This window comes from Chondrus crispus, genomic scaffold, assembly GCF_000350225.1.
Source record: "Chondrus crispus Stackhouse genomic scaffold, scaffold_51, whole genome shotgun sequence".
Lineage (NCBI taxonomy): Eukaryota > Rhodophyta > Florideophyceae > Gigartinales > Gigartinaceae > Chondrus > Chondrus crispus.
Window position 1 is genome coordinate 155,858 of NW_005178504.1, and position 16,669 is coordinate 172,526.

At 50.4% G+C, this 16,669-nt stretch overlaps 2 protein-coding genes; one reads left to right on the forward strand and one right to left on the reverse strand.

Annotated features, from left to right (window-relative positions):
* Positions 1-5,190: 5,190 nt before the first annotated feature.
* CHC_T00006803001 (hypothetical protein) lies at positions 5,191-7,077 on the reverse strand. Its single transcript, XM_005710043.1, has one exon. The coding sequence runs from the start codon at positions 7,075-7,077 to the stop codon at positions 5,191-5,193; it is 1,887 nt and encodes a 628-aa protein (XP_005710100.1).
* An 899-nt stretch (positions 7,078-7,976) lies between these two features.
* On the forward strand, positions 7,977-9,666 carry CHC_T00006804001 (hypothetical protein). XM_005710044.1 is given in 2 exon segments: positions 7,977-9,650; positions 9,651-9,666. The coding sequence occupies 1 exon segment, from the start codon at positions 7,977-7,979 to the stop codon at positions 9,648-9,650; it is 1,674 nt and encodes a 557-aa protein (XP_005710101.1). The 3' UTR covers positions 9,651-9,666.
* Positions 9,667-16,669: the final 7,003 nt, after the last annotated feature.

Below are 16,669 nucleotides of genomic sequence, written 5' to 3' on the forward strand. Positions count from 1 at the left end.
GGTGGCGTGGTAGAGCGGGACGGTCGGGGACGAGCGTACGCGCGGGCCGATACACGCCTCGACGCCCCGGAGCAGCACTGGGTAACGTACCAGCGCTGACGGGCGGAGGCGGATCTATGCTCGCTCGCGTACGCGGCTGTCCTCTACCGGCTTTGTCCCGGTTGACACGCGCGAAGGCGGATCGTGCTCGTTAGTTAAGCTGGAAGACCGACCTAGGCAGTAGGTCGTGGACAAGACCGTGCTTTTCCCGCTTCGCCGCCGCCGGTCGCGCACGTATTGAATGTATACAATGCGTCTATCATAATACTACAGTACCGGTATGCTGTAGGAACTTACTGTAGCGCGGGTCGTCCGGCGCTGTAATGCTGTCAGCCGTCGGGGCTGACAGCACACGTGTGAGACGCGTACTGTGCGCGCGGTGGTACGCGCCTCCCACACGTGGACGCGTGTGGTCGCGTATCCTCCGTACACGTGGTGGTACACGTGTGCGCGTTTGTGATCCGTATTGATCTGATCTAAATCTAATCGCGAACCGCTGTTATGCCACATAGGAGACAGCCGCGTACGCGAGCGAGCATAGATCCGCCGACGACCGAACAAGTTTTCAGCCATACGGTCTACATACGAAACCTCACCGATGCTGTACGCGAAGGACCTGTCCTCGGGGATCGCGTCGGGGAGTTGATACGGGACTCCCCCGCCTTCACTCGTCAACCTCTCGAGGACGAGGCCGGCCTCGTCCACGCGACCCGCCTCGTAGATGCGTCGAACACGCATGACGTCGGGACGCAAGGAGTCGCAGGATAGTAGTTCGGCAAGCGTGATCCCCGATCGGGCGTGCCGACGCCACGGGAACGGCAGTCGCTCTACCGGTAACGACAGCGAGCGCTCCAGAGAAGCACGAAACCACCGCGTAGTATCGTCGGCCAACTCCGCGCCGGCGTCGAGCATGCCCCGAAACTTCTGTGGCAGGGCGCCGGGCTGTCGGCAGCTCCCCCACGCCCCATAAGACCCACTGCGCGGCTCGTAAACCGCGTTAGCGCGCTCTGCATCGGGTGACCCCACGGAAGCGGACTCGCTGGGGACCGCTTGGGCGTCTTCTCCTCCCTTCTGTACCGCGCCCATCGAAGGGGCCGGACGGAATTCAACAGATGACGCGGACCCGGAAGGTCCGCGCGACTTTTGGAAAGGCGGCAACGCGGGCGCCGCGGAAGGAACGAACCCCTCTACGCGAAGGGGAAGGGTGACGGAGACCCCAGCGGAGACCGGGACGGGTACCGTACGCGGGAGGCCGGAGGCCCCAAGGAGCGGCGGAAGTGCGAGGGGTGCCACGGAGGAACCGCCACACGAAGGGGACAGCGGGGAGTCGACAGCGGGATGACCCGCGGGAGGAGGAGACATGAGGACCACGCGGAAACTCGCGTACGGGCGAGAAGGGTGAACAGCGTCCGCACCGATGTGCGGGAAGAAGCCGATGAAGGCGAAGGAAAGGGGTGCGCGGATGAAGACCGAGACGCAGACAGGGGAGAGGCGATCGCGAAGCACGGCGGAGGCGTAAAGAAGGGAGGGTCGATCGGCGTATGGCGCCGAAAAGAACGCCGGATCAAAGGGGAACAGGGCCAAGAATAGGAAAGTGACCGGGTCGGACATGGCTCTCTCACTCCTCAAGGGTGAACGCGGACGTTCACTCTTGAGGAGGGGGCCGTGTGGCATAACGGCGGTTCACGATTAGATTTAGATTAGATCAATATGAGCCGCACGCGCGCACACGTGTACCGCGCATGTACCCCACGTGTACAGGGGCGCGCGCACGCACGTGCACACGTGTACCACACGTGTGGGAAGCGCGCATACCCACGTGTACTATACGTGTACAACACGTGTACAGACAGCAAGGGACGGCCCGTGCTGACTACAGTAGCACTACAGTACAGCCCGTACTGTACTGTAATAAGTTAGGATTACTTGGTATATTAGATACGCGAGCGGACCGGCGGCGGTGAGAGGGACAAGCACGGACTTGTCCACGACCTACCGCCTAGGTCCGTCTTCCAGCTTAACTAACTCGCGCGATCCGCCTTCGCGCGCGTTAACCGGGACGAAGCGGGTAGGGGACAGCCGCGTACGCGAGCGAGCCTAGATCCGCCTCCGCCCGTGAGCGCTGGTACGTTACCCAGCGCTGCTCCGGGGCGTCGAGGCGTGGATCGGCCCGCGCGTACGCTCGTCCCAGACCGTCCCGCTCTACCACGCTACCAGGGCCTGCTTCCCTGTCCCGTTAGCTGTGTGTTCTCCCCGTCTTCTCGCCCCTCGTACGGGTCTACGTCGAGCTAAGTATACACCCCTCTCTGTTGGGGGGTGTTATACTACACTTTCCCGATAGTCCGGTCTGGATTCCAGATGATGCCTCGGACTTGCAACTGCAGCTCTGCATCATTGCTCACACCGGCCCAAGGGGTCATCGTGGTCGTAAGTCTACTGAGTCAGTATTGAAGGCTAGGTTTCCTTGGGTAACCCTACCCGCTGATGTTCAGGCTTTTGTACGCGCTTGTATACATTGCCTTTCTACAGTGGGCGGTGAAAGAGTTCCAAGCCCGTACGGACCAGCCATTCACGGCACAAAGCCTATCGACCTCTTACAATTTGACTACATCGAATTGTGTCAGACTCTGGGAAGCTCGAAGTATGTTTGATGCTTCGAGACGACCACTCAGATTACAAGTGGTTCTTCGCATTCCCGGACACAGCGGCCGAGAATGCTGCTCACGCCATTATTGACTGGTGCGCTGCCTTCGGAGTCCCTGGTAGTTTAATGTCCGACGGACCCACGCATTTCAAGAACGAAACCATCGGCTTGGTTTCGAAAGGGTTGAAAGTACCCCATCACTTTACGTTACCGTACTGCCCATGGAGCAATGGTGCCGTGGAACGACTGGGCAAAGAACTTATTAGGGTCACTCGTGCCGTGCTGTCCGAGTTCCAGATGCGCCCCGAAGAATGGCCAGACTTACTGCCGCTTCTACAGGTCGCCCTCAATAATGCCCCGTCCCCACGGCGTAGTAATGTTTCCCCTATCACAGCGTTTACTGGGATTGAATCTTCGCCACCAATATCTACGTTCATGCGTTCTACTACAGCAGCTGCATGTTCAGCTAATGATGCGCAACGCGAGCGTCTCCTTAACATTAAGAGACTCCAGGAGCATTGCAAATAATTGCATCCGATTGTGCAGAATACGCTCCGATGCAATCGCGCACGTTCCCGTCAAGCAGCGTGGCAAGGTTCGCTTCCTACCATTACTGAGGGCGACTTTGTACTTGTTGCCCGGTCCGACTTCACTGCTAGTGAAAAATTAGCTCTTCGCTGGCGGGGGCCCTCGACGAGTTCTCAAGGCTCTCAACGATTCTAATTTTCAGGTTCAAGACCTCCGCAATGGAGCTGTGGAAGATATACACGGATTTCGCCTCAAGTTTTATTGGGATGCTGCTCTGGATACTACTGCCATCATGTTCCATGATTTGTCCTCGGAAACAAGAATGCCGGTTGCCGGCCTTCTCGGTCTTGTACAGGACGCTGAGGGCCTCAAGATCCGCAGCGGTTGGAAAGGCTTTCCAGCCTCCGAAGATACCCTTGAACCTATTCTACGTGTCAAACAAGACGTACCCCAGATGCTGGAACGCCTCCTTCAACGCAAGAGCACCCCGTCCGCGAAGACCGAGCCGCACTTGACCTCTAAAAGGGGGAGTGTAGCCAAATATGGCGTGGAGCCAAATATGGCAACTCCGGAATCATCCCGTCGCTCCGGGAGCATTCGATCTTCCATCTCTTTCGTGTCATGCACAGCTGCACCTTCAGCTACATTTGCATTTTGCACCTCTTTCATGGCATATATCGCTCTCCAGCACTCGTTGCATCCACTCGTGTTCTGAACCCTTTACGATAGATTAGTATATAGTCTCCTTCTCTTACGACACATAGTAAAGAGGGGCATGCTACCGCACAGCATCGCTCTACAACGGCCCTACCGGCCTTACCCCACTTCCTAGCTGCACGACAAAGACACGCAGGCTAGCAATCGCTATCTCAGTCATTATATTCCGCACATCACTATTTGAAAGTGCGAAACCCTTTTCAGCTGCATACAAAATCCTTTTCTTAATCAAACTAGACTGTCGTTCAGTAATAACTGGTCGGCGTCCTCTGCGATGGGCTTCGGGAGATAGGAGGGCCTCGATTTTCGATTCGTCATGCTCTTGCAGAGCGCGATAAATGCAATCTACTGTTGCCCGGGGTACTCATGTCGCTCTCACGACGACGGACCTTTTCATACCTGTACGAAGGAGCGCGGTGGCCTTCGCTGCGTTTTTGTCAATGCATCGCGTTCTTGTCTTGTTTTTCAATCGCACTCTGTATTCGCATGGAGAGTCCTATGACTCACGCAATTCTGGAGTTGAAGTCATGATGTCGGTGCTACAGGAGAGAGGTTGATGAAGGTTGGGACACCGTGGCGTAGCAGGAGTTCGAATTTTGCCGGACTTCTGCAACGCAGGGCAACGAGGGAGGACGTACCAAGTTGTACGAGTAGTGTTGGCATGTGGACGGAATGTTTTGGAGAATCTGGAAGGGGAAGACTAAAAATTACCAAATTGCCCCCGATTACCAAATTGCCCCTTCCAGGAAGGGTACAGTTTCAAGAAGCTTTAGCAAGGGTAAAAAATTCACACAACCTCCTAAATCCCTTGCACCCCCTAATCCCCTACACCCCTACTCCCCATAGTAACAGTAGTGGCAGACGGAGACCCTCGTCTCTGTGATTTTTACTCAGCGCAGTTTGACGAAAAGAGAACCATGTATATATTCAATCAGGCTATGGGGATCAAACTTGTGGTGAGCACGAAAGGCCTGATTGCTGCGACCGCGTGCAGCAGAGGATAGCGGCCAAAATTCAGGCTCAAACCGAACAACTCCCGTCACTCACACGGAGAAGACAGGATTGCTTTTTATAGATTCCGCTATATGTAGCGCCTGCGCCGCCGTCAATCGTATTCTAACACACGTTTAAAGAATAGTCACTTTCTGACGCTCTCATCTCTCGCTGTATGGGAGTGTGTGCCTGACAAGGCGCAACGAAAGGGCAATCACGCTTTATGCCAGTCATGCTTTATATTTACTTACAACTGGATGGCGCGGTATTTATGCAATCCGACTATTCGGCCGGCATTCATTTTGGAGTTTTCCTAGAACGTCAGGAAATGTTGTCATTCCTCTTGGACACTGTTCACATCTCCTCGCACCCTTTTCTCTTGTGAAAAACGACCTCCTGCACGGCTCGCATTCGGAAATGAAAATACGAGGCCCCGCAGTTCCATTTGCACACATTATGCATGTTCCGACGAAGTCCAATGTCTCAAAGTAGAAGGTTCCGAACGGGCATGGGACGCACTGCCCATTTACCATCCTTAATTCTCTTTTACACACGCACGTGTCCCCACGCCTATTTGGTCTTTGTTGGTCAGGGCAGCGGGTGCACCTTCGAGAGAGCCCGCCGGGGCTTGTCCCCTCGCACCTACGGCATCGCCTTCCCAGCACCCGTGTGCCAATGGGGCAGTTTCCAATGCATCTCCCTCTTTCCAGGACCGTGTTATTCGCCAGACATCGAATGGCAATACATTTGCCTTCCTCATCTCGTATTTCTCCAGGAGCACATGCGAATTCATCCGTGATACATCTCACAGGACCGATTGCATCCGTGAACATTTCCAGAACCCTCGGCGTTCGCGACCCCTCTGGACATTTCGTGCATGACGTTGCTCCTTCATGGCTCTGGAAACTGTTTTCAGGGCAGGGCGTGCACGAAGTTTGTCCCCGCAGATTAGAAAAGCTTCCTTCGGGGCAATTTGTGCATATCCCTCGTATTGTTCTACCTGCAACTGCTTGTCTCCTGAAATTTTGACCCGAGAGGAAAAAGTCGAAATCGTTTTGCCAGAAAGTACCGGCGGGACATTGTGCACATCCACCTTCCCCATCATCGACGAATCCAGGCTTGCAGAAGCAGACAGCCTTCTCTTCACGTGTAAGGTCTCCAAATGGAATTTTATTCGGAGGGCACGGGCTGCACCTCGTGCTTACGCCACCGCGACTAATTTCATTCTCTCGGCACGGGACACACCTCTTCTTTGCAAGAACAAGCCTTTGTCCCGGCATGCAAGACTTACACTCCGCACTTGCGTCCTCAAACGTGTTGAATGGACATCCACGAGTGGGATGTTTGCATCGCGCAGCTCCCGTACCCATAGTAATGAACCCACTTGGACATGACGAACACCTTTTCGCGAAAATTCGATTGTTAGCAGTACCTTTCGGACAAGGTGTACAGCTCGTTGCACCCGCTTGTGAGAACGTGCCTGTGGGACATAACTTGCATGACTTGGCTCCCGCAACATCACTGAAGGTAGCCTGTTGACATCTGAAGCATTTGTTACTCGAGGTTTCTCCCCCTTCCTTAAATCCAAATGCTGAGTTCCTTCTGAACGTACCAGGAGGGCACTTTTCACAGGAAGTCGCTCCAATATCTGAATTTCGATCTGCATTGTTACCTTCGCTCGTGAAGGTCCCGTCTGGACAACGCTGGCAAAACCTGTTGGTAGTCTCGTTGCTGAAGAATCCAGGAGGGCAGGGTTGACATGCTGGAATAAACCTCGATAAAGAAGTGCCTGGTGGACATGCGCCGCAGAGCAGCGAACCAGGAAGTGAATATGTGCCTGCTGTACACTTTTTGCACCTGGTGGAACCCTGTTTCTCGTTTGCAGTGCCGGCGGGACAGAAAAGACATTGATCTTCGGAGCTTGCGCCTTCCATATCTCGAAAGCGCCCGGCAGGACACTCTCTGCAGCTGAGGAGATTGAAGCCCGTGCTGAAGGTACCGGCGGGGCACTTGATGCAGTCAAGACCCTTCCGAAAACTTCCAGGCTTACATGTTTCAATTCCTAGTTGAGCATACACGTGGGTGAGGCTCTGAGAAACGACAATAACGCAAAGTATGTTAAACAACATAGTATCTCGCCTTGATGAAAGTTGCATTTTCGTGACACAAGGGCGACCCGCGAGGTAATGAAAAGACTCTCGGGAAATATATAGGGCTCTGTTAGATTTAGTTTGCAGGATTTTCACGAAGAGTTGGAGCGGAATTCAACAGAGCGACCTACTACCCTCTTTTCTTTTTGACAGACACTGTCCATGACGCTCGTGACGAGAACACCGTCCTGTACCATTTATCTTGATACATGGCAAACTGATACAGGGCAAAGCGCACCCAGCTACTGCCGTCATAGGGCATCCTTAAAGACAATTCAAATTCGATTTCACAAGATGTCACCATATCAGCGGCCATGATTTGGCTGTGTAGGGTACATTGGGAAGCTGTACCCAGCATGCCCTTGTAGAAAACATCCCCCTCCCCAGCATAGCAACGTCAGGGGTGGCAACGAGTATGGACTTCCTCAGCCTCCCCTTGCCTTCTCTTTGCAAAAGAGTACCAGACTGTATTTACTCAAACATCAAAAGATGACGATGCAAGCATGAAGGCTACATCCATTCATCTAACCTGTTGATGCATTGACATCAATACAGAAAAGCATAAAGATGTCCAACGCCAATGAAAACCACTGACCACCTATGTCGTAATTCATCTGTTCAGGAGCCAGACTTACGTCAGACATTGCCAAAGCATCCTCAAACCTGCAAATTCAACGCAATGTCTCCATATTGCCATGTTTGATATTTTTCCGTGCTTCGGAAAACAGCTACGGCATCGCCCTCTGCGGCATCAGGATGCGGAAGTGGCATCATAGGACACCCGAAGAGACACCAAGATATCGATTTTGCATGTCCCTTCAAGGAATAGATGGCACCAGCCTTTCGACTTCTGAACAAAGTGATGCGAGCTCAGGGTATTTCATGAAGGCCACTTGGCCAAAGGAATGAAAAACTTAAAAAGGAAGTGCACCCCAGAATCTGCAATATTGCGTTTTGTGTTCATAATTCCTTTTCGCATTCCCTTACAGTACGAGTTAGACGGTACCGTAAACCTGCATCTACGTACTTGTACATATAGAGACATTTCTATCTCATCTGCGCTTCACGAACTATTAACTTCTTACCGTTCCTACTCCCGGCAACTACTGAGGAGCACCGTCATGAATACGACTTCATTGCTTCTCGGTCTGCTGCTCTGGGCACTACTGTTTTCAGACGGGCTCGCCCAACGAACTTGTGTCCCTGGGCAATTCGTCTCCGGAGACGAATGTCTTCCGTGCCAGAAGCAACGTGTTTCCATGATCGCTAACGCTACTGAATGTACAAGATGCGAAGATGGAACCATCCCAACCCGCGCCCGCTCGCGTTGCGTTCCATGCCCAATTGGTCGCTTTTTCACCAAAGGTTCCCTCTCGCCGTGCCGCCGTTGCCCCATCAACACATTCTCCAGCGAGCCTATGTCCTTCTCATGCCAGTCTTGCCCAGAAGGAAGAGTTTCAGAAAAAGAAAGCAAAAGTGAGGACGCATGTGTGATATGTCCCATCGGAACCGTCTTATTTCGTTCCCCCTCGCAAAGAAGAATTCGCTGCAATGAGTGCCCCGCGGGAATGACTACTTCCTCATTGAACGCCCCTGAATGCTTGCCCTGCCCAAAGGGCCAGTTCCGAGCACGCCGGGGCAGGCGCCTCCTCGAATTGATTCCTACAGCCTCCGGAATATCCTCTCGTTCATCTTTCTTCTGCAGAATGTGCCCAGCGGGGACGTTTACAGATTTGGAGGGTGCAGACGAATGCAAAAGGTGTCCAGTTGGTACTTTCCAAAATGAAGTGGGTGCCTCGCGCTGCAAGCCATGCCCTCCGGGCTCCGAGTCGCGGAGTGTGGGTTCACGGGAATGTCGCCCAACTTGTGCTACCGGATCACCCGGTTGCAATGCCTGCGGGCCAGGTTTCCAATTCAACGTAGTATCAGAGAGATGTGAACGATGCCCAGATGGCACAGTGAGCATTGTTCGGTCAACAACCTCATGCTTTCCATGCCCTCCAGGTGAAAGTGGCGTAAACGCAGCTCGAACGAGATGCGTTTGTTCAGACACAGAAAGCCTACGGAAGGACGGAACATGCGTCCAATGTGCCACTGACTTCGTCTCCCTGGACGGGCGGCGATGCACATGCGGGGTCGATGGAGCTGGTGAGGGTTGCAGGTGCCCTCCGCGGACCAAGAGGATTGGCAACCGATGCGAAGCGTGCGACCCAGCCCAAGATCAGGATTGCGAAAGGTGCGATATTGGGCAATTTACACGTTTCGTCGAGGGCATAAATGTCTGCGAGCGCTGTGCTCCTGGTACTTTCCAAAACAGGGAAAACTCAGATGATTGCCAACCATGCCCTCTGGATAGGACGACAGTCGCGTTTGGTGATATGTCGAAATGCCAATGTGGTCCTGGCCTGGGGCGTGAAGGCGGTCAGTGCCGCCCTTGTCCGCCCGGGACGTTCTCAGGAAATGCTGAGAATCGCTGCACCAAGTGCTTCAGAGAAAGTTTCAACGATATGCCAGGAGCTGAGACATGTATGCGTTGTCGTTCCGCTCGAAGGCGTGGAGCGACCACATGTCCGATGTAAAAGAGTCCTTGGAAGTGTCCCCCTGCTTCAATGTTACCTGTAGAAGATACAGTTGTACACCTCGACTCTTTCTCCCTGGTTCTACGAAAGAAAGACGTAACACGTTAGCACTGTGCTGTATTGACAGCGAAGATAGAGTGGATTCGGTATAATCGGACCCGTAGTCAATGGCCCTATCTAATAAGTTACAGTGTTGATTTCCTCAATTCAGCAGAATTGAGGCCGACTACCTCACATGATCTGGAACGCACAAAGATCGTATAAATTGGGTCTCGTGCTGCAACTCTAAGAAATAGAAACACACAACTTCGACATTACAAACAGTGCCTACTTTTAATTTGACAACTGGGTCCCTCTTTTCTTTCTCTTGTAATACTCCCTGTGGACGCCACTCCCTCATTCTGGATTCGCATGCTTTCGCACGCGAGATATCGGTTCAAAATGTCATGGGAGTGGTTCGGATCAACCTATCAACCAGGCAGTCGAGCGATTTTCCCTCGAGATGGACCATATCGAATAGATAACATTCTCTGCCACTTTCGAGATATTGCTATGACAAGCTGGATAGCATATTGCGCATTGTCCGTCTCATTTCAGACAACCCCTATGCGCAGCGATGAATATTTGCTCACTGGAGCATCTTCAGAAGAGGCCCGCTGTTCTATCGCCTTCTATCCGGTATGCTGCTTCAGCGGCCTGATGACGGAGCATTTTGCACCACCGCATATTCAATAGTAATGTGCACTGTGGGCAATCGCTTCCTATTTGTTTCGGGTGAGTCAGATTAAAGAATCTTGTGCCAGAAGGAGTTCACAAAAAAGATCAAATTTTGATCTACAGATGGGCAGTTGAGGCAATTTCTATTTTCGAGGATACAGTCACTGCACCCCAGTGGGCTGAACGCCCTTCGGCCTCGTAGCCAATATTACCGCTACATCAATTTCTCCTTTTTCACTATTGCATCGCTGTGTCATTGCATCTCAAGCGTTCTCGCAACTCAAAATCTGCAAAAACGTGCTGACCATCCATGAAAGGATAGGGTGCAGATTTCTCCGGCGGCTTTGTTTGCAGTTCATCCAAAACAAGGGAGATATTTAAAACCCTAGGAGTTCTGCAAGGGAAATTGAAATGTTGTTCATTTGTTTTGTGTAGATCAGCCATGTACCCCATCCTGCCCGCACGCAATGGTCGAATGCTTCAGAGGTACATATGCATTGAGCCACCTCGTCAAGCCATACTGCCATACACGTTCAGCCGTCACATGCACGATCCTCGTCACGAACAAGCAGCTCCACAAACTTCAAAACGCTCGCTCGCCTCTCCAAACACACTGCTTGTTGGGTAAAAGCTCAGTTGGCACCAACCAACAGCGATCCTGTTGGTCGTTGGACTTCCCGTATTGCCATAATGTCAACTATATGTCCGGCAGATGGTCATGACTGTCGGCGTGTGAGACTTTTCAACTAAGTTTTCTAATGACAGCAACGTCTTTATTCACTTTGTATTTCTCCACGGATTCGGGTAGTCGAGAAATGCTAAATAAACTATCGTAGAGCATGGTGTCCTTAAACCTTAATTAAAAATTCTCACAATTATTTTGCCGTTTTCTTTTTATAGATTGCCATGTACTCATGCAAGACGAGAATAATAACTGCGGATCATACGCATCCGGGAACACTAATTACTGACAGGAATGACTGCATAGATGACAATGCAGTACGCAGATGTTTACATGTGCCTCTCTGCATGCGAAGAACATGTACCATACATGACTGTAAACGTCAATTTACGTCAAGTGATAACTCGCGCTGAGGCCATGGAGGCGATCACATGCCGCTCGTCATACCTCGCCACATGACCATTTATTTTAAAGGCCGCAATCTTGCTGCAGAGTGCATCCGCATTTTTCTCCTTTTGAGAATACGCGACGTTGGATGATCTCACAACCACAGTAATCGTCCTGGTGGCAATGCGCATACAAGGCATGCTTTTGTGGTTGAAACGTGTAAAACCTCTTATTCTGATATCTCTATGACGCCTCGGGATTCTTGCTATCTTTGCGCAATATTCGATTGTGTACGTCTATAGTTTAGACGAGTCTAAACTTTACACTCTAAACAAGTTTTCATCTACTGTACAACATTCGGCAGAATGAGGCCAATGGGGTTTTACGAATGCATGAGAAGGCCCGTTCTGAGCCTGTGGAAATATACTGCGCTCATCACGTGTCATTTGTGGGGGCTTTTCCTACAATAATTTATGTCTTTGCCCAGTGTGTATCCACACGCCCTACGCACATTTTCATTGTTGGTATTGGATGTTCCACACGCCAGAAGGGCATGCTTTCATCCGTGACAATGCCCTTTTCTAATTCACAGAATATTGTCACTGCATTTCTAACAAAGGACATGCTTCGCGTGACCGAAGCATGTTTTACGACCAATCAACTCGAGACGATTATATTCATGGATAAGTTTCTCCTCTTCCAGTATCAAAAGCCATATCGCATTGGGAAAATTAATGCAGTAAACTCGAAATACTGTATCTCAATATGCCTTTCATTCTTTCCTTTTTCAAGAATTGATTATGATGGGAGTGCCAAATAATTTACCAGGTGGGTCGGACGTCAAGAAATAATTGTTACTGTCCTGAACGCTTACGAAATCATTACGCGACGCTTCCCCCATCTGCTTCACATGTTCATCCACAAAACATGGAAGTGGTAGTAGTATAAATACGCGAGTAGCCACGATAAATAAAAGGGCAAGGAAGGATAGCCCCACTTTCTTCAACAGATTACACTCATCTACGAAGCAAGAGGCTTGGCGGTTAGAGGAACGTTCAAGCTGCTCTGTGCCCAGAGCTATGATTCTCCTAGATCTAAAAATTCATTAATGAGATACAGACGAAGGTCCCCCATGCACAATCACTTCAAAAATTCAAACCGCTCTCTCTTTCTCAGGCCTTGGAGAAACTATACTGTACAGTATCTACCGTACTGCTCTCGCCACAAAATATGCCTTTTGGGCACCCTATGAAAGAGAGCTCCAAAAGAGAAATATTACGAAGAGTTCGTACCTTGTTCAATACATATGACAAGCATGCTCGAAGCAGTTTACTTGTCTGCTGTTTTATGACGTTTTCAAAACCTGCGCCTTCAAGCTAGTACTTCTTCGTCACTGTTCTGTATGCTTTTTTATTTCACCTCACATTGTAGACCCTTACTCATTGTATAACGGTCCAAGGGATCATGATGGTGGTAGTATTATAGGAGTGAGTGACAGTTGGTCACCAAAGCGAGCGCAGTTGGTCAGATGACTCCCTAAGATTTACATGCATTTTTAGTCAGCATTCTCCTTGTACAGGAGAGGGCCTTTCGTTTAGTATACGCCGGGAAGTGTATTTAATAAGCCTACGGCAAGCTCAAAGTAAAGGGTTACCATTCTCACGAAGACATCGACTCCCCCAAGGTTTACAACATGCAACCATGATACGATGATTCATTTTTAAAGAAGGACATAGTAGATGGGAAAATCTCCCCTGACTAAAAACCTTCTTCCGTAGTGCCCGATGCATGTCATCTAAAATCAAATGTCACCCTTTTCTGCGGGCATCGTCTTTTACCCGGAAATCAGCATACGTTTTAGTTTCAGAATATTAGTTTTGCGCGCAAATCCGCTCTATGCTTTAGTGGAACTTGCTATTTATACAAGTCAGTCAAACATTTTCATAATTGCAGAGCCTTCATATATGGAGCACGTGTACTTGATGAGACCAACGGGCAGATCAAACCGGCCCGGGCAATACAGTATTACCAGAAACCACAAAGTGCCGATACTTTTCCTCATTGCTTGTAACAGTTTAACGCTTAAGGATGACTAAAAGCCTAAAATGACTGGAATTCACGACTGCTTGAAGACGCTTCCGATATCTTGACTGTCAGTGATGTTGAAAGGCTGAGTGGTAGTAAACGAAGTAAAGTTCTTCCAAAGTAGCATAGCTACTGTACCTACAGTACACAAAAAGAGACCGCTCAAGGACTCCAATGCCATCAAATGTGTTTCTCACGGCTGTTGGAGAAAACCCTTGTCGGTAAAAGGGCCTATGCTTTCTTGTTTTCATCACAAGAAACATAGAGCGCCATTTTCAAGAGCGAGAGAAACTGAAAATTGCTTTAAAGGGTCTCGAACTTGTGCAACCAGGATGTGGATCCTACATCTGCGTATTGGTTACAACCCTGGCCTTCTTGGGTTTTGCGATTGTTTCTTTCTATACACGTACGGATGTTTTTCGCGATGTGCGTGAGGTGTACCTCACTACCCACTGCGAAAAGGCGAAAAATATAAACTGAGAACTGGTCAGAATGTACAGTATGCCCACTTTTTGCCCGTACAGGCAAGCCTGCATGAAAAGAGAGTCAAAAAGCATGAAAATGGTCTATCCTAAACTGCACTACAGATTGCAAGGCAACTACTGTGCAATACATTCAGTTAGTGACAACAAGACTCCATCACACATTCTTGACATGATTTGCTTTCTGCTTGTTGTCCTGAAAGGGTAATTTGTAGGGATCGACAACCGTGGTGGTTATGTACTGTAGGAAAATTACATTGGAAGTTCTCGTTGGTCAAGGAGAGTCACAATTAATGTTCGATGTCTTCGGAACTTCTGTCACCTTTTCAGAAAATCCTGTCATCGATGCTTCCGGTGAACCATGTATGAGAATATACACCTTGGAAGTTTGAGAGAGGTCAGCCCCATCTTGCCGTGGAGTCATCTACAAGTACGAGTACTGGAGAGTATCTTCAGAGCTCCTCCTCCTAAATATCTCGCGCTTCGAAACAGTATGATGCAGTGTTTTATTAGTTCATTGCCCACTAGAAAATCTCATTTATTTAGCTTTTTTTTTTTCATATGCTTCGCTGGAGCATGACGAGGCGTTTGCCCTCTCCCAATACTCTATGGCCCCAGAGCATTGTACAGTAGCTTGTTGACGACTGACAGCTCGCCGCAGCTGCTATCATTCGGGGGCATATCATGAGATGAGCATAACAAACAGTCCGAAGATGACAGCGAAGATGACAGCTATGAAGAGACAGACGGTGGCTTGATTTCTCTCCTATGCAGAGATCATTTCATACGGTAGTAGCTGCCGACGGAATCAATTGGCAGCCATTAATTTTGGTATGAAACTTGTCACAACCCAAAAGCATTCGTCCCTTACTTGGACCCTTGGCCTTGCATCCAATTGCGACCCACACAGCTCCTGCTCCCCCCGCTCCCTACCCGAAAACGTTTCTCGTGAGCAAATGCTCGCACGAACTTCTCATAGGGTTTAGTCACACCGCGACAATGGCATCTTGTGGTGGACGATTTCCAGTTAGATTTGTTTTATGCATAGAAGGCACATCTAGCTAGAATACATCGCATTGAATCCAGATCTAGCACCGTAAGTGTAGGAGGTATCGTTCTTCTCGTCTGCATCATCTACAAAACTATCCAGTAGCAAAACCGTCGTTTTCTGTTTATATAAATAGCTCCATCAAGCCCCAAACGGCTTTGTTCTCCCGATCACCTCCTCAACCATAACCTCTAGCACTTCTTCGTTCTCCAACAGCCAGCACACATCATGAACGCCTTCAAGTATGTCGTCTTCTTCGTTCTCGTCGCTTGTGCCTACGCACTCTCTGACGATGCCGCTGAAGCCCTCTCAGCCACGGACCGCATGAGATGCGGTGTTCTCCGTGTCAGGAGCAGATCCTCGACTATTGGATGCTCTCGCGGAAGGAATGGTAACCTGCCCGGTCGCACCAGCACCATCGTTTCGACTATCAGCCTCAGCGGTATTCGTCAAGTCTCCACGATTAAGACTCCATGCAACCGCCCCGCCGCCGACAGGAGGATCGTACCCAGGATCATCCGTTGCGTGAGGCTGTTGCTTCCGCGTTGCCGTTGTGTGAACGCAGACCGCAGGGCCTTTTGCATTGGTGAGCAAATTATCATCTGCGGTGGTCGCAATGATATCGGCTTCCTCGTTCCGGTCCCGACCCCTGAGGTGAGTGCGTAGATGCTGTAGTAAGGATTCCCCGAAAGTCCAGCTGTCACCATCTGAGAGAGCAAGACAACAAGCAGGATTTTTTGGATTATTCCCTACCGCCATGAAATAAAGCCCATCCGTTCTGGGACAGTGCATGTCCGCTCCTTTGCCCAAAGCCTTAATTTGATTTCATCGAAAGATACTTCGTGCATTCCCTATGAATGACTGCTACATTTCGCTGGATACCGTTAGGATTGTGGCCTATCTTCTGATTCATGTCGACAGACCATCCACCAATTTCAGATATGATGTTACAGTCCTTCCCATCGCCGAAATCAGTCATTGGCCAATACTGGTCGGAGGATCTGAGATCTGAGCTAGTCAAGTTCTGGAGAACCTTTTCGTCGATGTGGCGATGGTTGAGGTATGAAAGGGGAAGGATACTAAGGATACTGGACTGCAGTTGGCACTCTGGTGCAATATTTAGGTAGACGGCGACAGGCGACAGCCGCTCTGTGACCCCGCGCCCTCCGAGTTGTCAGAATATTGCACAGTCAAGAGTCGTTCTCTGTTGTGCTCGCCCCTCGGCGGCCTGTCGAGGTTCCGGCGCTGGCGGACCCTGCCGCCACAGCAGCGGCAGGCCTAATGGGTGTGACGGTGGAGGGATAGCGTCGGACAAAACTAATGACCACTACGTGGTCTCGGCGTTAGCCGGGATCTACAAGGGTGAGCGCGGTCTGGTAGCGCAAGTAAACTTTACCTTGCTCTAACTCTCTTTGTTTGTCCCGAGACTAGATCGACACTTTTCTGCCGAACCAACTATTGCGACCATCGTTGCGTCATGTCATGAAATGAAAGGATTACAGTAAGCAATAACACTGCTCATTAGCTCTTCGCATTAAACCTCACCTGCGCAAGCATGCGTGTCGGATCTTACACGTGTACATCCCTACACCGGTACTTAACACCGCCGTCGCTCCTC